This window comes from Phragmites australis, chromosome 5, assembly GCF_958298935.1.
Source record: "Phragmites australis chromosome 5, lpPhrAust1.1, whole genome shotgun sequence".
NCBI lineage: Eukaryota > Viridiplantae > Streptophyta > Magnoliopsida > Poales > Poaceae > Phragmites > Phragmites australis.
Window position 1 is genome coordinate 11,079,029 of NC_084925.1, and position 23,314 is coordinate 11,102,342.

General features: G+C 41.7%; 1 protein-coding gene across 1 annotated transcript; it reads left to right on the forward strand.

Annotated features, from left to right (window-relative positions):
* The first annotated feature begins 22,580 nt into the window (after positions 1-22,580).
* Positions 22,581-23,040, forward strand: LOC133917447 (uncharacterized). Its single transcript, XM_062361349.1, has one exon. It carries the CDS (start codon positions 22,610-22,612, stop codon positions 22,853-22,855), a length of 246 nt encoding a protein of 81 aa, XP_062217333.1. The 5' UTR covers positions 22,581-22,609; the 3' UTR covers positions 22,856-23,040.
* The last annotated feature ends 274 nt before the right edge of the window (positions 23,041-23,314 follow it).

Below are 23,314 nucleotides of genomic sequence, written 5' to 3' on the forward strand. Positions count from 1 at the left end.
GCAGTACGAGGTGGTCGAAAGGTAGGTTAACCTGGCTCTGACAGGGCCTCCTCAATACCTCAAGTGGTTGGAAGTCCCGATCACATTTGATCAAGCTGACCATCCAGCTGTGGTTCCACACCTGGGTCGGTATCCGGTTGTGGTCCAGCCTACTATTCTCAATGTCAAAGTCCAAAGGTCCTTGGTTGACAAGGTAGCTCGCTCTCCCATATCTTTGCCAAGACATTAGACTAGATGGGAATCCAAAGGTCAGAGCTCAAGACAAGAACTAAGCCTTTCCATAGTATAACTCCAAACTCATCGACCATGCCCCTTGGCTAGATCGAGTTGTCGATCACATTTGGCAAGCCTGACAATTTTCGTACATACAAGGTGACCTTTGATGTTGCAGATTTTGAGACGGTCTACAACATGATCTTAGATCACGCAATGCTAGGTAGGTTCATGGCCGTAGTGCACTACACATACCAGGTGCTTAAGATCCTAGGCCTTAATGGGGTCATAACCATCAAGAGAAATCAACATGCATCAGTCAAGTGCGACAATGAGAGCTTAGATATGGTCGAACACTTCTATTGAATGGCAACTACCTTAAAAAGTGTGAAGTCTAAGCGTTAGAAGCACCAAGCTACCACCAAGGTCAAAGACTCTAAGCTCTTGAGCCTTGCTAATGCCTCCAGATCCACCACCGTCGCCAATTGTGTGAACAACAACAGTGCTAAGGACATGTAGGAAGGTGGTGACATCAAGGCAATGCCCCTCTACCCGTCTGAACTAGCCAAGACAGTCAAGATAGGGGTCGACCTTAATCCTAAATTGGAATTCAAGCTCATCGCTTTCCTCCGGGCAAACCAGGATGTGTTTGCGTGGCAACTGTCCGACATGCCCGGGGTCCCTAAGGAGGTGATCGAGCATCGACTAGCTATGGATCCCGGTGCCAAACCTGTGGTGCAGAAGCAACCAAGATTTGTGGAGGACATAAAACAAGCCATCTAAGAGGAGGTCAGCAAACTCCTAAAGGCGGGCTTCATCCGAGAGGTTCATCATCATACATGGCTTGCTAATCATGTCATTGTGAAGAAAACCAATGACAAATGGACAATGTGTGTTGATTTTGACCTAAACAAAGCTTGTCCCAAATATCCTTTTCCTCTCCCTCATATCGATCAAATTGTCAACTCTATTGTGGGTTGTGCAGTGCTATATTTTCCAGTGCCTACTCTGGGTATCACCAAATTAGCATAGGAGTACTTGAGGATGAGGAAAAATCCACTTTTGTTACCCCCTTTGGTGTATTTTGCTATATAAAAATACCTTTTGGTTTAAAAAATGCTGGTACTACTTATCAATGTTGTATTCGAAATTGCCTACAACCCAAAATGGGCGCAATATAGAAGCTTATGTCAATGATATTGTAGTCAAGTCTAGAACCGAAGATGCATTGATTGATGACCTTAAGGAGACATTAGACAACCTCAGGAAGTATCGTATGATATTTAACCCTGAGAAGTGCACGTTTGGCATCTCGTCCAGCAAGCTTCTCAGTTTCCTGGTGTCAAGTTGAGGTATTGAGGCTAATCCATGCAAAATAGAGGCTCTTGACTAGATGCAGTCACTTCAAACGCTGAAGGAAGTTCAGAAATTGATAGGATGCATAGCAACTCCTAGTCGATTCATATCCAAGATGGGTGAGTGAGGGATGCCTTTCTTCAAGCTGCTAAAGAAACATGACTAGTCAAGTAGATGGAAGAAGTGAAGAAGGCTTTTCAAGACGTAAAAAGTTATTTATTGTTTCTGCTAATTCTGACCCTGCCTAACAAAAAAGATGAGCTATTTGTATACATTGCAGTCACTCCACAAGTTTTGAGTACAATCCTAATGGTCGAGTGGGAATACCCCGAGAATAAGGCCAAGATCCAGAAACTGGTTTTCTACATAAGCGAAGTCCTACATGATGCTAAGCTATGATACCCACAAGTTCAGAAGTTGCTGTATACAGTCCTGATGACTTCTTAGAAGTTACGATATTATTTCCAAGTGCACAAGATCACCGTTGTAACGACATATCCCCTGAAGGATGTCATACGCAATAGGGTGGCTATTGGATGAATCGTGCAGTGGGTGATCGAACTCAATGAGTTCGACATAGATTACACACCACACATAAGCGTTAAGTCGAGAGTACTAGCAGAATTCATCGCCGAATGGAAAAACGCTGAGGAAACAAAGTCAAACGAGGTAGAAGATCACTGGACGCTTTACTTCGATGGATCACTCATGCTTCAAGGCTCGTTGTTCAATTAGAATTTAAATTCCAACAATGTTGTAGAATATGAAGGACTGGTGAATAGGCTCTGTGTAGCTATATCACATGGAATCATGCGACTACTCATGAAAGGGGACTCACAACTTGTCGTAAACCAAGTGCAAAAGAGTACTAGTACTTAGACAACAACACGACAACTTATTTGACCAAAGTATGAAAGCTCAAGCAAAAGTTTGAAGGGCTGGAAGTCACACACATACGCAGAAGCAACAATTCCACTGCTGATGAATTCGTTAGGCTCGCTTCATCTCGTTCACCCACACTTGTAGGAGTCTTCATTGAGAAACTCCACAAATCATATGTCTCGAGAATCTCGAGTGCAGATGTTGCCCAACCCGCTCAGCAGTCTAGTCAGGTCAGTGAGGCAGAATCCATAGACATAGTAGTTGTACTACTTGAACGTGAGCCGACTTGGATGACTCCATTCTGAGCCTATCTATAAGGTTGAGAGATCCCTGACGATGACACATTTGTAGAAAAAATTGTTCGTAGGCCCAAGCTATATGCTTTGGTAGACGGTAAGGTCTACTGAAAAGAGAGTAACAAAATCTTAAAAAAGCGCATCACTCAGGAAGAGGGAAATAAAATATTACTCGATATCCATGAAGGCACATGTTGTAATCATGTGTCTTATCGCACTTTGGTCGGAAAATCTTTCCGCCAAGGATTCTATTAGCCTACTGCCCTTCAGAATCCTTCTGAGATGGTAAAAAAGTGTGAGAGTTGCCATTTTTTTTGGAAGGCACACCACTTGACCAGCCCAAGCTCTACAAACAATTCCTATTTCTTGGTCTTTTTCCATTTGGGGCTTGAATATCCTAGGACCGTTCCCAGGTTCCAATGCAGTTGTAAGTTCCTATTTGTAGCTATCGACACGTTCACAAAGTGGATCGAGGCTAAACTCGTAGGAAAATCACCACAGAAGTGGCCAACATGTTCATGAGGAGCATAATTACTCGATACGGAATCCCACATCATGTAATTACAGATAATGGTAGCCAGTTTAAAAGTGGGGCCTTTCTTGCGTTATGTGAACAATTCGGCATCAAAACATATTTTGCTTTAGTAGCTCACCCTCAAAGTAACGGTCGGGGAGAGTGAGCTAATGATATAGTCTTGCGAGGTATCAAGATCATGTCTTTGATAGGCTTAAAGCTTACTCGAAACGCTAGGCAAAGGAACTTCTTTCTTCTTAGTCTACGGAGCATAGGCAGTGATTCCAATTGAGTTACAGTTTGGATCGCCTCTAATGGAAAGTTACTCCAAAGAAGGGCAAGACCAGCTACGGGTAGACGATGTTAACCTACTCGAGGAGTATCATGATCAAGCATCGTGCAAGCATCTAAGTATCAACAAGAATTATGTAGATATCATAGCCAAAAGATCTAGCCCATGAAACTCACTGCTGGGGACCTTGTTTTACGAAAGGTGTAGAAATAGGCTAAGCACCCCAAGTTATCACCTAAGTGGAGGGGCCCTATATAGTAGTCGAAGTCACTCGACCTGGATCTGTACGGTTATCTACTCCAAATGGTGAGGTACTTGAGAAATCATGGAACACCGATCAACTCCGATAGTTTCATTTATAGATAAGGTAAGTTAAAGGTAAGTCGATTAAATTTTGATCAGATTGACTACCCTATTAGATATTTTTCTTTCTAACCTAGGTAGCTAGCACAAAGTTGATAGAAAGGATTCACCTAGCTCTTGTAACTAGTGAAGATCTATCACCCCTAAGAGTTCAGAAGTATGTGGACCCATGCTTGCCCTCAATCGAGTCGAGGAATCTCTTTTGCTCCTCCTTGGGACAGCAGTTGATCGCCTCAGGAATTGGCCACCGAATAGCATAAAGGCCAGGGAGAGTGGTCGAGGCAAAGAACCTGCTGGAGCTACTGATCAGTGCCGGCGATGACGAGTGACCCTCCGCGGGACACGGAGGTGATCTGGCGGTTGTCAATAGAGAAGACGATCGTTCTTTCTTCACCACCGGAGTCTTAGGGGCTCCATCACCAAAGTCCTCATTGGCGACCTGGTCGATGATCTCATCAAGATCACCACCATCGACATCTCCCTCTTGTGTAGCCCGCGTTGCTAACTCCTGCACCGTTTGCTCCACGGCGTCGACGTCGAGGAAACGCTGGAAGTGTCGGGTGAAGGGCTGATGACCTCCGACGGATTTGCTATTCCCTCTCCTCTTATGACTCTCACTCGATTCCTCCTCAACAGAGGAAACGATGATGACTCCCGATGAAACAAAAACAGGAGGCCTTGGGGTGAGAGATCCCACTTCTTCGATTTCTGGACATTGCTTGGGAGATGACAGTGGAGTGGAGGCCATGGTTTCGAGTTCTATTAGTGCTACTAAGTAATGCGTAGGGAAGAGAGAAAGGAGATTGGGGTGAAAACGAATGGCTTCAGGTTCCCCCTATTTATAGTCGTGGGAACGGGTCGAATGAAAAATGGTGAAGCCATCAAGATCTGATAACGATGGTTGAATTTCCAAGGTGACCTCGGGTGCACGGTGATTCAAGGCTGATGCGTCAGGTGGAAGCTGAGATGTTACCAAGGCATTATGGCACGTCCAATCTTTGTGCAGAGGGATGCCACATCATTATGACACGTTAAATCGAAGGTTGTGATGAAAATGAGCACGGACAAGAGTGAGTTTTTAATTCTCACCTACTAAAATGTTTGAATTCACTCGATGACCATAACATAACCACAACCATACACTCATAGGTTTACGTCTTCAAGAATAATGAATCGATTCTTACACTCTACTCTCCACTCGATCGAGCCATCGAGCAGAGAGTCGGGGCTACATTGCATAATTTGATGCTTATGCTTCACTCTCTATTTAAATATCATGCTAACCAGAGAGCCATGAGTTATATTGTTTCATGCCAGCGCTGATGCTCTGCTTTTTTACTTGAACTCAATTATTTAGCAAAGAGTTAGAAGCCACACTGGGTATTTTTTGATGCTATCGCTATACTCTCTATCTAGATTATCACATCAAACTGAGACTCAGGGGGCTACATCACATACTTTTACTGTTGTGGCTCTACTCTCCACTTGATCCAGTCGTCGAGCAGAGAGTTGGGGGCTACATCATATAATTTCGATGGTACATGTATGTTCTTTCTTACTCTCTGATCAGGAAATTTTCTCCTCGACCAGAGAGTCAGGGATTACATAGTAATATTATATTCTATAAATACATATTTTTTGTAATACATATTTTTTTTGCAAAAGTTTATCTAACTTTGCGTCGACTGCATTAGATAGAACCAACAGAGGCATGTGTTGAGTCAATGATCAACAAATACACCTCATAAGGTATAACAGCACAAGAGATTGTTAGACATCTCACGCTTAACGATTAACAAGGTTCTGAAGTTTTAGTCGGTCTCATGTGTGTTCTCCATCGAGTTCATGTTCGCACGCTGGTCAAATACGTGAATTGGATATGAGTTTGCAAAAATAATCGTGCTATTTTTTTTTATCTTTTTAGTTTTATACTAGTCTTTTCCTTGTTCTTGAGTATACTTCAAGAAGTCACTCGAGGTCCAATGCATCTAATAATATGTCTAGTTGAGTTTTCAAGTATCAACATATATTTGATAAATAGGTTTCAAGGATGGTTTTACCATGTACTAATATGTTTTTGCATCTACTTATGGTAACTCTATTTCATCAACAAAGGAATAGTGGTAAGAGTATACTGAACAAACAAAATAATAGTAATGTTTACAGACATCCCCAAACCACAGATCAAGTTTTCGAGTTAAGAACTACATACAATCAGCTAGAAAGACTACCCTCACTTTTTTCATTAGGCAAGCTGAGCCCTAGGGATTCGATGAAGGTAGAGATAAAAGGCTTAATGCTTTGAATGATATTTGCTACCTCCACTGCTGAATAATCGAACCCCTCCATAATTACTGATGTATCGAGGTTGGGGTTGTAGCTTTTGAGGAGACCAAGCATTGTCTCAGTGCTTACAGAGGCTGACTGGTTCATGGGGTCGAAGGTCTGATCCTTAAGCTTTTGAAGCATGGTGACCACGGTGTCCCGATCGGCAGCCATATCATCTCATGCGGTTGCAATGGTGTCCCATTTGGTAGCCATAACATCTAGTGCGGCAGCAATGGTGTCCTGTTCAGCAGCCATACTGTCTTATTCAGTAGCCATGGCCTTTCGGTCGGCTTTTGCTATCTTCAGATCGCCTTTGAGCTTTTCCTGATATTTGGAATTACTGTCGATAGTTTTCATTTATTCATAAAGAAGAGCATTTTTTCCTTACGAATGACTCGAGAACTTTGAAAACAAATAAAAAATTATCATCAGTTGCCCGATATTTGAATCACACATTAGTGATTGGTAGGTAGACTAACCTTCAATTATTTCCACGCTAGTAGCAAGCACTGCATCTTGTTCTTTTTGACAGTTTTTGTGGTCAACTTCCGAATATTGAGCCTTGGTAGCAGCTACTTGGACACTTGTAGTCTTAAGGAGATCCTCAAGTGTTGTCCAAGGATCATCAGTTGGGGTCTCAACTCTATTGGTTTGAAGGCTTGTTTCAGGTGCGTCCATGGAGTTTTCTCTACTTGAGGAAGCAAAGGCGATGTCACTGGGGAGGATGGAGTTAGTTGGTCGGTTGGACCACTTGTTGTCTGTTCTTTTAGCTTCTCTGGGGAGAATGGCCTGTGATTAAATAGGCTGAGGAAGAAAATGAAGAATGCAAGACAAGATAATTATTCAAGCAAAACCTTTTGGCGATTGGGATACATAAAACAATGTTCGACTTCTGCCTCTTGATGGTGATTTTCTTCTTCATCATACCAGCAGCTAGGGCATGTTGTGTTGAGAGGATGACCTGGGAGTCCAACAAGGCTAAAGAAGTCATTACATGCAAAAAATTAGCCCACAATGACTCGTCATCATTCCTGACTTACGGAGTAAATCCTCAGAGGAGTAACCAATGTCAGGGGGGCAACTTGATACTAGTTACCTCTTTTACCGAGTCATCAGGTGAGATGATTTCTTGAGGAGACGATTCTAGGGATTCACCAGTCGATCCCTATAGTAAAGCTCCCCATACAGACTGGGCGTTAGTTGGAATATGCTCGATAATCAAGGTAGCACCTACATAAACGATCATCTAAGGATCCGATTTTAGTACCAATTGATTCTTTCCCGCGTACGCTTAGGGGCGATGGGTCAGATGGCTTGGAGGATCTCTTGGATCGAAGAGACCCTTCGACCTCTTTACCGGTTGGTGTTTTCCCCTAGTTGCTAGCGCCAAAGGAGGAGGTGTCTTGATGGGAGGCTGTAACCTAGAATCAAAAGACGAATTAGGTCAAAACAAGCAATTGGTATTTTTTCCTAAATCTGAGCAAATTCTCACCAGTGGTAGAGGATTCTTGAGGGAGTAGGACTGAACAGAGCATGGTTGCACCTCTTCAATGAACAATTTACTTAATCGAGCAGCGGTGTCCTACAGGGATAGGGCTAAAGGAAAAAAGGAGTCACTTGAAAGATCTCGACTTCAGCTATAGAAGTAGTAAAATGCTAACTCAAACTTACATCCGGCCATGTCCTAGGAGCTGTCATTGTCTCCAGCAGAGTGCAACGCAAAGTGATCCCATACTTTCATGGGACTCGACCTTTGACTAATGAAGTCTTTAGCCACATGCCACCTGATCAAACCACTCTGCCTAAGTGTGCCAATCTTCTTGACGTAGTGTCTAGTGTGGTCGAGCTAGCGGTGCTTCTTTGACCAAAATGGATTTGGGTGAGGTTGAAGGCCCATATAGGGTAAGGGAGATGTGACCAGGTCGGGGTTGGAGATGTAAACTTAGTGCAACCGGAATATAGGAATTCTTCATTCCATTCCATAGTTCAAAACCACAACCTCCGACACCTTTATTTTCAATATTTCTTTTTAGATGATAGAAATACTAGAACAAGTTTAAGTTCAACGTGATACCAAGGAAGGCTTCGCACATGTGTACAAATACACTAAGCATGGTGATTGAGTTTGAATTTAAGTGATGGAGTTCGATTTTGTAATGGTCGAGAATGTCGAGAAGAAATTTGGAAGGAGGAACATTGAAACTGCATTGGAAAAATGATTGAAACACCATGAGTCATGATCGAACTGGCAGGATGGGAATTCCTCACCAAACATCAACCTCTAGTTAGCCAGCTCACGAGGAGGAACGATTCCTTCGCCTTCAAGTTCTTGAAGCTTCGATTCTTGCATCATCAAGATCTCCAGACGTCGGCCAGAAGACTCATCTCATCTAGCTGCTCGACAGAGGAATCAGCGGCCTTTACGTTGGATTTCTTCTTAAACAAGGAAGAAGAGGTGGTGTTCGTAGAAGGGCTGGAGGCCATGGAGTGAGATTTTTATGCGATTGCATGTGCTTAGGCGAAAAAAGGCGAGAGCTTGAAGCAGGAGATTGGCGGCTAGAGGATGAAGGATAGCTATAGTCCAGGTATGTACAGATAAATAGCTTGGCAATTTATGCTTACTTTGGTAACCACTCCCATTACTATGGTGCCTCATTCGGCATGAAAGATAGGACAATACATCATGCGAATCTTTGCACGCCCATTCAAGTGCATTAATTGTGCCAATACCCAACGGTTCAAATTTCAGAAATTTCTTTTTAACTCTACTCAGAGACGGATGTCGAGAAGTTGAGTTTTCGAGTCTTTCTTGAGTCTCGAGTGTGGATAACAGTAGGGCACTTGACCCAATAGCGTTTCCACTTGATACTCGGGACATGGCATTCTTTTCTCGATTCCTTCAACAAGCTTGATGTACCTTGCTCGACCAGTCTTAGACTTGGCAGTATTTGAGTAGGCACTGGTACAAATCCTCCCTGCTGGGTAGAGTTATGGAGCTACTATTGAATATCTAACTATAGGGTATATGCATATAAGGAGTACATCATATACGGATATGGTACATCGTACACCTAACAGACAACTCTAGATATTACGGATCAGAATTTGCAGGACCTGATATACTCGGAGATCATGAATACCTATACTGGGAAGGTCTCGATCGAGTTAACCAACCTGAGTACGACTAGTATCTAAGTTGGATGCAACTATCTTACCTTGACTGACAAGATGACCTATTGATTATGGCTGGAACTCAGGCAGCGCCAGGACCCCTTTATAAGGTGGGGACCTTGACCCCCAGAGGGACAACACACAACATATCAACGCCTACACAACTCGACCCAAGCATCCAAACCCTAGCCTTGGAGATACTCGGAGACTTCAACTCTGGATTAGTTTAGATTAGATCTACTCCATTGTATTAGGTTTAGCCACTTTGCTTGTATTCAAGACAATCTATATACAACATCATCCACACAGGATATGGGGTATTACTCCACCTCGGGGGCCAGAATCTATATACATCGTGTGTCTTATTTCCTGATTGATCCCTGATCTCAAAGGTACCAACTTCAATTACGGACATATTATTAGGAACTAATCTTCGACATCTTTCCACCGCAGTTTTATGAATTTCCTCAATAGAAATGGTAGGGAAAACACATCCAACATCAGCATATTGTCAATATCAGCAAGACCATCAAACTCAACAGAGGAGTTGAAATCACAAAGAGAAAGAATACTAGAAGACAAGGTACCTTTACCAGCATCCTTCTTGGTCTTGAGAGGAACCACTTGGGAGGTTGGAAACTGATTGAACTTGTGACCCTTTATTTAGGCTTGAATCCTCTTGCTTCTTTTTAATCCATCCTCAGAAATTGGAGTGAGACTCTTTTTCCTAGTTCTTGGAGCAGAAGCAATATGATTGTGAGACTCAATCAAAGTCTGAAGCCTTCTTAAACTTTCTCTTAGAGTAAGCTCCGGAGGTCACATGTTTGTCAAAAGGAGAAGCTTTGGTGGTAGAGGATTCATTGGAAATAGGGCTGGTAATGGGTCGGGTTGGGTCCGGGTGGAGCAAAACTATGCTCGACCTGAAACCCGTTAGCAAAACTGGCACCTGAACCCGCACCTGTTGGGTGCCCGTCGAGTTTGAGGTGCCCATTGGGTTTTCATTCTCAAATCTAGATCTCTCTCTGAGCACCTAGCCGATGGAGATGGGGGCGTCAGGAGATGGCTGCGTGGGAAGGTGCTAGTGCAGGGTGGCAGTGACGGTGGTTGCGCGTGGTGGCAGCAGCTGCGTAGGGTAACGCTGGTGCGTGGTAGTGTGCGGGCAACAACGGTAGTTCCATGTGGCGGAGTGAGGCGGCAACAACGACGCGGGGCAACTGTGACAATGGTGTGGGGCAGCAGCGATGACCATTGCGCATGGTGATAGCGGTTGCACAGGGCGACGCCGGTGCGTGGCAGCACGGGGCAACAGCATAGCTACGCGTGGCGGAGCAGGGCGACGACAGCGACAACAATAGCATGGGACGACAGCGGCAACAACGAGGGGTGGCGGTGATGACGGTTGCATGTGACGACTGCTGTTGTACAGGGCAGCGCCGGTGTGTGGCAGCAGGGAGCGATAGCAGTAGCTGCGCGTGGCGGCAACAACGCGTGGTGGATCGTGGCACCACCGGCGCATTGTGGAGTGGGGCGGCGGCAGCAGTAGCGTGGGTCCAAATCGAGGAGGAGGGGACCGACACCGGGAGTCTAAACCACTGACTCGGTGAGAAAGAGATATATGGAGAGAGAGAGGAGTGTTGGTCAGTTGGGCTAGTAGATGGATCGAACGAGACGGATGGAAAGTAGAAATTAAATAACCCGTACAAGGTTTCATGGGTACCCGACTCGACCTACTGGCGAATTAAGAAACCCGAGCCCGACCTGACCCATTTTGGGTACTCAACCCATCATACCCATGGGTGAAAATTTAGACCCAAACCTAGACCATTCAGATGCAGAACCCGTGGGTACTTGAGCCCACAGGTCTAGTTGCCAGCCTTAATTGGAAACATCATGGTCTTTTTTCTGTCAAAAGCAAAATAGAGCCAGGAGCCTCAGTCTGTGGGTTGGAACATCTGATTGCAATTTGGAAATCTTTCATACCAAGATCAGAGGACTTTATCTGAATGAGAGAAGCTAGAATTGAAAGGTTGAAGATAGATCCTCCAAGACCTTGAGGATTCTGAGCAAAAGCATTCATGGCTTTTCTGAGACCCTCTTCTAGAAACTGAGTGATATTGCCATGGTGCTTCTCCATTTGCTGTTGCCGAGGAGTAGAGGTAGAGGGAACTAGTTGCAAGCTTGAGGAATTCTGACCCTAAATAGATTGAATATTTTGCTAGACCTGCACATACTGTTCTTCTGCAACAATCTGAACATAAGGAACAATGACTTCCCTAGACTGTCCTTCTCCAAGATCAAATCTCTGAGCCATGGAAAGACAAGCCCGATTAACAGAGCTAGCATTAGAACCTTCATCTAGCTGTATCATATGATCCTGATTAAGCACATCTAGATGAGTCATATGCTGATCAGCCAAGTGTTCAACCACTTTAGGTTCACCAGGAAGAATAGGACCCTCAAAAGGGCGAGGATTTCCATTGTTAGGAGGGGGAATATCTTCATCTGCTGGCACATTACCCACAAGCTTAGTGTTTAGGATGTAAATTGTAACTGTCCAGGACCTACCATCACCATCACGATCAAAACCTTGCTTCACTATGAGCCTTTTTGGGATTTCCAAAGGGTCGTCAATGAGAACCTTGACTGAAACTCTAGCCAAACTCCTATCAGCTGGGTGCCAATGCAGAAGCTTTCCAAAGGACATACAAACTTGATCTAGGTAAGAAATGTTATTATAATCCAATGGAAAACCAAGAAGGAAAATCCAACCTTGAAAGGGGACCTTTTGAAATTCGATGCATCACCATGTTTGACAAAACGAAACTCATGCTGACCTATCCAGTGAGGGTTTGTGGCAATCAGAGTGTCTCTTTCACAAACATACCTAAGCCTAAAAAGCCCTAAGCCATGAGGATGGGGACAATAAAAAGACACATGCTTTTGAACCTCCACCTCAATGTAATCCCTAACCTCATGCATGAACTGAAGAAGCTGAGCTGGGCTAAGATCTTCATCACTAACCGCAATGGCACAATCTTCATGCTTCTTCTTAGGCTCTTTAGAAAGGAAAACATAGCTGCAGTCTTTGCGTTGAGGTCTACCATCTTCAATGTGCATTCCCATGGGAATGAACCTCATGGGATTGATGACAAAGTTTGCCATTGGAGCAGTTGGGAGAGGAACACTTAAAAGAGGAGGGTGAGGAGATCGATCAAATCTACTCGAGTTGGGGACGGAAGGCAAAGGGTCTGTGGAGAGTTCGCAAGAAAGAGCCTCGACCAGGGAAGGACTATCTGACAAGCAGAGGCCACAAAAGTCTCTCGATACTTCTGTTTCGTTTGAGGAAGGAGTAAAAGCAATGGGCTTAACGGCCTTAGAGACCCAGGCCTGAGAACAATTCAATCGTCTTTTAAAACAAGAAAAGGCCTTGTGCCCGTAGTAATAGCAAAATAAGAATCTAAAAAATCCTTTACAATCTCTGACTAAGTTCCCCAAGCGAAGGCATTTAACACAAGTGCGAGGCGGCGCTTGTCGAGGTAGGTTGGGAAAGGAGATAGAATGGGCACACTCTTTAGGAGAACGAGAACACGCCGCCTCTAAGTCACCAGACACCAAAGAAGAATTAAAAGACAAATCTCTTTTAAGAATTTGAAAGACTCGGTTAATAGGAGTTTGAAAAGAGTAACGAGCATCAGGAATCAAAGAACAAACATGAAGAATACCACGAGGATTGCTAGCCTGACTCAAGATCAAAGGAGAAGAGATGGGACAATATAATCCACCAACTTTGATAACCGAAGATAACTCATGCAGAGTAGCTTTTTTAACAGGAGAGTCTTGAATTAAATTGCGCCTAAAAGAAACCTTCTTGGAGACAGATTTCTTTGGTTTACTATAGGAAACCAGAGTCCAGCTATAATTCTCTTCTTGAATGCAAAGTTTACTCCCTCTAACCCAGTTTTCACCATCATCTCTCCAAAGATGAAAATAGATATCAAACTGACTGGAAATGAGTCTTCTAAGAGAGTAAACCAAGAAATCCACATTCTTCAAAGCAACGGAGAAACAATAGTGACGATATTTCATAAAAGAGACATGAAAACCAGTGGGAGATCCACCTAGACAAGCATGAAGAGCCAAACTCACGGAATTCTCCATTAAACGAAAAGTGAAGCGCCGAAAGACTGCCAACAGGAAGAAGGAACCATGAGAAGAGGAGGAAGGATGGTGTACCGGTGAGTTGAACTTGTGTGAAGAACTTCCTCTGGAAATGTTTGCCAGGATTGATATCCCAGCCATTTACCAGTGAAGCCAGTTGCACATCCTGTTCCAGCTTCAAGAGCATCCCCGGAGATCATTATTACAATATTCGAGTTGCTCAAAATCTGTCTTAGAAGAAGAAACACGCAATTGTCTGACAAGCACAGACAGGAGATGCAGAAAAATAAATTGCTATATATCATAGGGCTATATAATAAAAAGTTTCTTATTTTAAGATATAGAAAATAGAATAGAAACATGACATATATTGTATGCAGTGGCAGCAGCAACATCAAACAGTTAAAACAGTGCTCCAAAGATGAATAAACAGGGTCCTGCCACAAGTCTTATCTCATGTATTCATGAATTCACACTCGAATATCTATTATGCAACCTTCCCCCTTTTATTTATATCATCACAGGGGGTTGCTACAAAGCACACACGAACACGATAACTACTACAAAGCACACACGACAGTTATAAAGTTGCTAAAAAGACCAAACCAATTGTCTGACAAGCACAAAGCTCAAAATCTATCCTTGAAGAAGAAACATGCAATTGTCTGACAAGCGTACAAAGGAGATAAAAAAAATAGAGAAACTCAATCTAAATATGAACAAGAAAAACTCTTAGTGGTGGCAATCTATGAATCTGCGACACCAACACTACCGGTTGCGCAGCCCCCGAGAGATCATGGAGATCGAATGACGTCCCAGGGGCAGTGCAATGGAAGTTGTAGAGGCGGCGGCTCATGAACGACGCTAGCCTGATACCATATATAATGATGAATATATTGCAATAATTGTTGATGTATATTGAGCATCATTGGCGTGTTTATATAGAGTATTATATGACTTGGATAGAGACAAGCCTAGATAGGGGTACAATCAGAGAGGATAAGAAATGATACCGCTGGTCCTATATCCGATCCTATCTTTTTTCTCGGAATCTATCAGATATGGATATTGTCGGATACAGATACAGATGTGAATAGTCTCGATTACGAATATGGATTGATATGAATCGAAATGTGACAAGTCAGATTTAGACAATACTGGTCACGAATACTCCTTTGGGTATTGAGTAGAAACAAAAACCATATATATTACATACATTATGATCGTTCGGCCATTCCATATGTAAGAAACTCAAGTACATTAGCGGTTTAACATGTAAATTTCAATATACTCCCGTAGAAGGAATCATGTTGGAGAGAAACCATAGAAGTTATGAGTGGCCAATATTGTAACAGCCTAAAATTTGGGTAACTGAAAACTTTATTTTATACAAAAGAAAATAAATAAAATACAGTAGATAAAACCTAAATAAGTGTACACACACAAACTTTCTGGCCCGGCCGACCGCGCCCACTTTTTCCTTCTGGGCCGAACCCGAGCGACGGCACGGTGCTCTTCTTCCCTGCTCGAACAGCCGCGCTCTGCCAGGCCGGGAGTAGCGCAGCGTTGCCCGCTCATGTGCGGCGATGTCGTCCACCTCGCGCCGGGATTGTTTCCCAGCCGACGACAGGAGCCCTGCACCGTTCCACCACGGCTACACAAAAGGCGCGTCTATCTGGAAGGCTACAGCCGGACGCCCAGCGAGCTCCTCAGTCCTCAACCCATTTCTCCAACCGAAGGACTGTTAAATGTGCGACCGATGGATGGGGCTCACCGGCCATCAAAGATCCGTGCCTGATCCCGCCGTAGTTACGGACGGAACTTCTCTAGAAACTCGGCCAAGAGATCGCTCCGGCTCACGTGGCTGGCCACATCAGCAAGTTTTGCACACGGGCATATACCCAGTCAGCGAGTTTTAAATTTAAACGTTTATTTTTTCGTTGCTGACGTGAGCATGACATCGTTATCACGTTTTCAGTGGTAAAATAATTTTGTAATTAGTAAATCTTTTGTTTAATGTTTTCGTCAGTGAAAATAATTATAATAGTTTTGGGAAAATACTAATTAAATCTATTAATAATTTATATAATGTTTTCTTTAACAAATAAATAGTTAATAAGTTATCTAATGTTTTCTTCAACCAATATGTTTTCTAGGATAAAATAATTCTAGAAAATATGATTACTTTGGAAAATAGTTTTAATAGTGTTTAAAAATGTTTTAATAATGTTATTTTATGTTTTATATAGTTTAATAATCCAAATAAATGCTGATGAATTCCAAAAAAATTCTAGAAAATATCGTAAAATCGTACATTGCTCTGAAAAATTCTAGAAAGTTTCCTAATCACGTAATTTTATCTATATTTAATATTTTTTTCTTATTTTAATCTTTCAAAACTCGTAACTCGTCAACCATAGCTCCGATTTGACCCTTCGTTCACCAAAATTGCTTGAAAAATGTGATCTTATGTGATGATGCTTGTTGTGTGATATTTGGTCCTTTTTTATCATGGTGTTTATATGTTGCCTTTTTTTTCGTTTATGTTTGCGAATAGATGTCAATGTGCGGAGGAGCTAGAAGGACTTTAGGACCAAGACTTTGCTAAAGACCCAACTAAGTATTGTGAAGGAAAATTGTGTTCTTGACCATATTCATTCTAGATTTTAAAATATTTTGCTTTACAAACATGCATGCTAATAATTTTGCTAGGAATGTTAAGAGTTAGGATTTGTTTTTCCTTATCATCCTTGTCGCCATGGTTATGAGGGGTTATGGAAGGGTAGATGTTGTTTAGCCTTGCTTTGGGATGATGATCATGATTATGGTTCAATTGAATATGATATTGGTCATATGAAAATAGGATAAAAGATGATAATCTAATTTTTGTAGCAACATGGAATTATAATTTGAGCAAGTGGTTTAATGAGACCGGTACAGGTTGTACGATTGGATTGAGGTAGTCTTACTCGAATCTAAGGACCGGTTCATTGAGTGATATTTCTGAGTTAATAGTACAACTATAAGTCTGATATGGGACAGACCTAGCCGATTAATTTGTTTTACTCTCAGTATGGTGTAGACCATTCTGTAATACAGGAAATGGAAGGGTGTACTTCATAGAAACTGTAGGGAGAAGGAGGGGGCTTCCGGAGTGGAGGGTGTTCTCCCGTGACGATGAAACCTCAACAGGTAGACACATGTTGAGAGGGGCGTTGTAGAAGCTTTGTAGTGGTTTCCTAGCCGCATACCTCGAAAGTGTGTAAGTGTTTGATTAGCATGGGCATAATGAAAATCATGATTTATGGGTAAAGTGTATAACCTCTACAAAAAGTAAAACTAAATATTTAGTCGTGCTCACAGTCAAGAGCGATAAGTAACCCTCATATGAATAGAACTTGATGGTATGGTCGGTATGGTCAATTGTAGTTGTATAAACTATGGTTAAGGTATGGGTCAATCACGGTGGTGGAAACTGTGATTGAGATTGTTTGATAGTTGGTCAATCTTGGCAGTAGGAGCCATGGTTGAGGTGCTTGGTCTATTCAACTTTAGTGGTGAGAACCCTGGTTGGGATGGTCTGTTTGGTGGTTAAGTCAAGGTGGTTGGAATCTTGAGGTTATATGTTATTGACTGTGTTCACTTAATTAATTACTCGATTTTCAACTATTTTAAAAATAAATGATGCTTTAATGCAAAATAGCCATATTAGCCTTATTCTTATTTAAACCTTCATATGTATATTACTTTCTCACAATTTATGGATTATGACATGTACTCACACTTGCTATAACCAAACCACATTCAGTTGGGAAAGACTTTAAAGACTTCATGGAAGAAGGTTTACTCTAGGGATGTGTTCTCCATCGGTTGCTTGTAGAGTTATCGGTGAAGATGAAGATTACGCCTAGGATTCCACTGCATTTATTTGATTCTTCTATCTTTGAAGTTCTCCTTTATAAGATGATTTAGTCAATTAAGATGGATATTGTAATAATTATTATCAATTAAGCCACTATGTGTTTGGATTGATTCCTAGACTCAACACATAGATGAGATTTATTCAATTACTAAATCTTTTGTTTAATGTTCTCTTCAGTGAAAATAATTCTAATAGTTTTGGGAAAATACTAATTAAATCTATTAATAATTTATATAATGTTTTCTTTAACAAATAAATAGTTAATAAGTTGTCTAATGTTTTCTTTAGTTAAATAATTCCAACAAATATGTTTTCTAGTATAAAATAATTATGGAAAATAGGATTAATGTGAAAAATAGTTTTAGTAGTGTTTAAAAAGGTTTTAATAATGTTATTTAATTCTATTTAATGTTTTTATATAGTTTAATAATCCAAATAAATGCTGATAAATTCTAGAAAGTTTCCTAATCACATAATTTCATTTGTAGTTAATCTTTTTGTCCTATTTGATTCTTTCAAAACCAGTAACTTGTCAACCATAGCTCTGTTTTGACCCATTCGTTTGCCAAAATTGCTCGAAAAATGTGATCTTATGTGTGATGTTGATTGTTCTGTGATACTTGATCCTTTTTAGATCTTGGTATTTATGTGTTGCCTTTTTGCTTATGTTTGCGAGTAAACGTCGATGTTTTGGATGAGCTAGAAGGACTTCAGGACCAAGACTTTGTTGAAGACCCTACTAAGTATTGTGAAGGCAAGTTGTGTTCTTGACCATATTCATTCTAAATTTTAAAATGTTTTTCTTTACAAACATACATGCTAATAATTTTACTAGGAATCCCAAGAGTTAGACTTTACCCTAGTTTTTCATTATCATCCTTGTTGTCATGGTTATGGTGGGTTATAGAAAGGTAGATGATGCTTAGCCTTGCTTCAGGATGGTGATCATGATAATGGTTCAAGTGAATATGTAATGGTCCTATACAACTATGATAAAAGATAATAATCAAATTTTTGTAGCAACATGGAATTAGAATTTGATCAAGTGGTTTGATGAGATCAATATAGGTTGTACGATTGGATTATGGTAGTTTTCCTCGAATCTAAGGACCAGTTTATGGAGTGATCTTTTCAAGTTAACAATACAACCATAAGCCTGGTATGAGACGGGCCTAGACGATTAATTTGCTTTATTATTAGTATGACGTAGACCATTTGGTAATACGAGAAATGAAATGGTGTACTTCCTGAGAATAGTAAGGCGTAGGAGGGGGCTTTTGGAGTAGACAGTATACTCCCACGACGGTGAAACTTCAACGGGTAGACACATGTTGAGAGGGGCATGGTTGAAATCTTGAGATTAGATATTATTTACTGTGTTCACTTAATTAATTACTCGCTATTCAATTATTTTTAAAATAAATACTTCTTTAATGCAAAATAACCATATTAGCCTTATTCTTGTTAAAACCTTTATATGTGTATTACTTCCTCACAACTTGCAGAGTACGATATGTACTCATACTTGCTAACAACACTCAGTTGGGAAAGACTTTGAAGACTTAATGGAAGAAGGTTCACTGTAGGAAGGTGTTCTCCGTTGGTTGACTGTGGAGTTATCAGTGAAGATGAAGACTACGTTTAGGATTCCGCTGCAGTTATTTGATTATTCGACCTTTGAAGTTCTTCTTTGTAAGATGATTTATTCGATTAAGATAGATATTGTAATGATTATCATCAATGAAGTCACTAAAAATCACTATGTGTTAAGATTGATTCAGCACAGAGATAAGATTGGTCACTTTTCTTGGACCGGCCTTGACAAATATGTTGGTTGAAGCTTCTTTGAACTATTTGGACACATTAACGACTTCAAATGAAAATAATCTCAACTTCAAATTTCTAGATCTCATCAAGAGCTAATATTTTCATATAAGAATGGTCTCCGTCCGACTTTGTATGAAAAAAAAAATACAAGCACCAGAAGACAGGCTCGGAGAATAATCGGATAGTCTTCGGATATATCTAATTTTATTCTCATATATCCGATATCTGATGGATACCTATCTCCCTACATCCGAATCTGATATCCAATATAACTATCTAACTCCGACTTCGATATTAAAAAAATTACCGGATATCTAATTTTTCGCTTCGAAATGCTATCCAAACCCCTCCAGACGATCAGAAAATATCCGACCCGTTTCACCCGTAATCCTAGAGATAGGATCGAATCACATAGTACAATCAATCCTAACAAATGATACCATAACAGTCATAGATACTCTAACACTAAGGAAACAATCCCAAGTCGAGAGCAGCTGAACTCTGAATTCAGACACAAAGTGTGAACGAGAAGTAACCATTCCGTTCATTTGCAACAGTGCTGCATAGTTGCGTTGCTTCAGATGTAATTAAGTTGTTGAGATTCTCACGAGCTTTGTGTGAACAAGTTGCTTATACAGGAGTAGCAGGCAACTGAGCAAGGGCAAGGCACATAAGCGATGACCTGAATTCCTTCCTAGGTAGCAGCTGCTGAGGGATTGATTCAGAATCGCACGCAGCTTGGTGCCGTAACACGCATCTTCCTAGACCTTTTTTTAATAAAGAAAGTTTTTATTGAACTCAGATAATTACATTAAAGTGATACAATCGATCTGAAAACACTTCCGGCCTCTGTATAATTAAGATGCACACAACATAAAAGGAAAAGATAAAACATAAAAGATTATTACAAATGTGAAAACAGGGGATGCTAAGGCGCTCCGATCCTCCGACTATGCCGTCACCCATAGATCTGGATAAAACACTCCCTACCCACCATCTCCAAATGCTAACACGCCACTATAACCGTATTCCATGAATCCGGCTTCTGTAATATAGCCCAGATACGGAGCCAGTGAGTACAAAGGTAGATAACCTGCAAAGTAGATGAACCATTTCTTTTATCAAACACCATATCGTTCCTGTATAGCCAAAGCAACCAGCAAGTAGCAGCTGCCCCCAACAGGACTTTCTGTTTCAATTCTCTCCTAATACTCCATAATCAAGTACCGAACATCTGTGATACACTACAAGGTCGGTAGAGGCCCGATGCCGTTTGTATGATAGACCATATGGTGCGGGCAAAACGACATTCAAAGAAAAGATGTTTAATTTTCTCTTCGTGTTGATAAAAATAACATTTCGTACACCCTTGCCAATTGCGCTTAGCCAGGTTATCATTTGTTAACATTACACCTTGGGGAAGGTACCAAAGGAAGATTCTGACTTTGAGAGGCACTTTCAGTTTCCAAATGCGTTTATTACGATTGGGTACATCACTATGTACTAAGGCGAGATAGAGAGATTTCACCGAGAACTGTCCATTCAGAGTTAAGTTCCAGCGGAACTATCTTGCTCCTGATTAAGTACAATATTATCGATTCGAGGAAGCAAGGTATTCCACGCAATTAATTTTGGCCCTATAAGATCCCTTCTACAAAGAAAAATTTGGAGGGACAGTTCGGAGGACTTCTGCTACTGTATCTTGTTTGTTCCTTACTATATTATAAAGGCATAGATACTATTCTCACAGAGGTGTATTTTCCAACTACTGATCTTCCCCAAAATGGATCTGGTTACCATCTTTGATAGTAAAGGTTCTGAAGCGTAGAAAATCTCGCTTCACCTTCATAAAGCTGGCCCAGAAGTGCAAATCTCCAGCTTTTCACTGGACCTGCGATAAGGGTTTGGAGCCTAGGTACTTATTGCGAATAAGCTATTACCACATTCCATCAGATGTGAGCAACTTAAAAAGCCATTTGCTGAGTAAGACAATATTCTTCATATCAAGATCCTGAATCCCTAGACCCCCTTGATCTCTGCGTCGGCATAAAATGTTCCATTTTGCAAGCCGGTATTTTTTCTTTTGATCATTGCTTTACCGGTAGAACTTGGAGTGAAAATAGTCAAGCTTTTAAGTAACCCCCTTGCTTGGTCATAACTTGGGCATCACCAAAGCAGAACAATTCACTCTTATGAAAATTAATCATGATCCATAAAGAGTATCGTATCAACGGCGTATTGTAGAATAGAGATACCATCATCTATAAGATGAGGCACTATTCCACCTATTAGTCCGTCTATTGTGGCCCTTTTGATAATAACAGTAAGCATGTCTGCAACAATATTGAACAACATCGGTGAAAGTGAGTCTCCCTACCGGAGTCCTTTTTCGTTTGAAAGAAAGGTCCAACGTCATCGTTCACTTTGATGGCTACACTACCTCTCGAGATGAAAGTTTCAATCCAAATGATCCATTTGGACGAGAATCCTTTCATCCGAAGAGTTTGTAGTAGGAAGGGTCATTTGACCTTGCCATAGGTTTTCTCAAAATCTACCTAAAAATAACACCACTCGATTTCTTTCTATGTAATTCGTGGATAGTTTTATATAAGATAACGACTCCCTCTAGGATGTTTCATCCTCGCATGAGCGCAGTTTGAGTTGGACTAACCACATGGTCTGCAACTGAATTTATCTGATTTGTGGCCACCTTTGTGAAGATCTTGAAACTGATATTTAGCAAGTAAATAGGTCTATTTTGAATCCGGTTTACCTCTTTAATTTTCGGCAGCAAAGTTATCACCTAAAATTTAGACTAAATAATGGCACTTCGTATACATATAATTCCTGAAATAAATTCATCAAGTCAAACTTGATAACATCCTAGAACTCTGGGTAAAATTCTGCAGATTTCATTTTCAGGAGTTAATAGGCTCTCGAATGATTGAAACGGAAGAGTCCAGGCGCCAGTCTGAATCTCAGGAGCAGCGAGGAGGAGATATCGATCGATGCTGCCGTCGCATTGTGATCACACGCCTGATTTCCTCTCACGTCTCCTGGAATCATGTTGAGCATACCAATGCTGCATGATTACCATCTAGGGCTGCACGTGTCCCCGCCATATGAATTAACACAAATCATTCGTCCTGGTCTACTATTGTCGATCCTGACCTTGGGTTATTGAGACTTGAACGCCATCTCTGCTCGACCTATTAATACCCCAGCACGCACCAACAAACCATCAGCAAGAAGCAAGCAACAAACCCTGCACTGCAGCAGCAAGCACCATGGAGTCCTTGGATCCTAGCGTGGTGGCACTGCAGCAGCAGCGGCAGCAGAGCAGCAGCTGCGGCAGCTATGGCGGGTTCCGGATGCCGCTGCACTACCCGCGGTACAAGAAGGAGGACTACGAGTCGATGCCGGAGTGGCGCGTCGACTGCCTGCTCCGCGAGTACGGCCTCCCCGTCGCCGGCGACCTCCGCGCCAAGAGGGAATTCGCCATGGGCGCCTTCCTCTGGCCCGACCAGTACTAGTCAATCGATCCAGCTTGATTAGCTAGCTCCTAATAACTCTCTCGATCTCCGGTTTCTCTGTTCCCCGTTGCATGCATGCATGCATATTCGTTATGGATCCAGTGCAGTGTGCTGTGCGTGTGGCTATGTATGTTGTGATATGTACAGCTCCCCAAGATATGCATGGACAAGACGTTTCTGTAGTACATGACTCTTGTTGTGCATGCATTTGCCAAGTTTCATCTCCGACGCGATGATTCTTTGTTGCCACAGATCGATACTAGTAATCAACTACCTTGGATCCTATGGAACTAACAAAACTTATGTTTGAAAACGAAGGGCCTGGAAGCCTCCACAATAATCTAGGGCTCTAGGCCAAAGTCCTCAAATTGGCCACAAAAATTTACCTAATCTTTGCTCATCTTGGGTATTATGAAGATCCACTCCAGTTTTTTCAGAAGGAAAACCTTGTTTTAATGG

Coding starts and splice junctions, on each gene's coding strand:
- LOC133917447 (XM_062361349.1), top strand. CDS start 22,610: ATGGAGTCCTTGGATCCTAGCGTGGTGGCACTGCAGCAGCAGCGGCAG.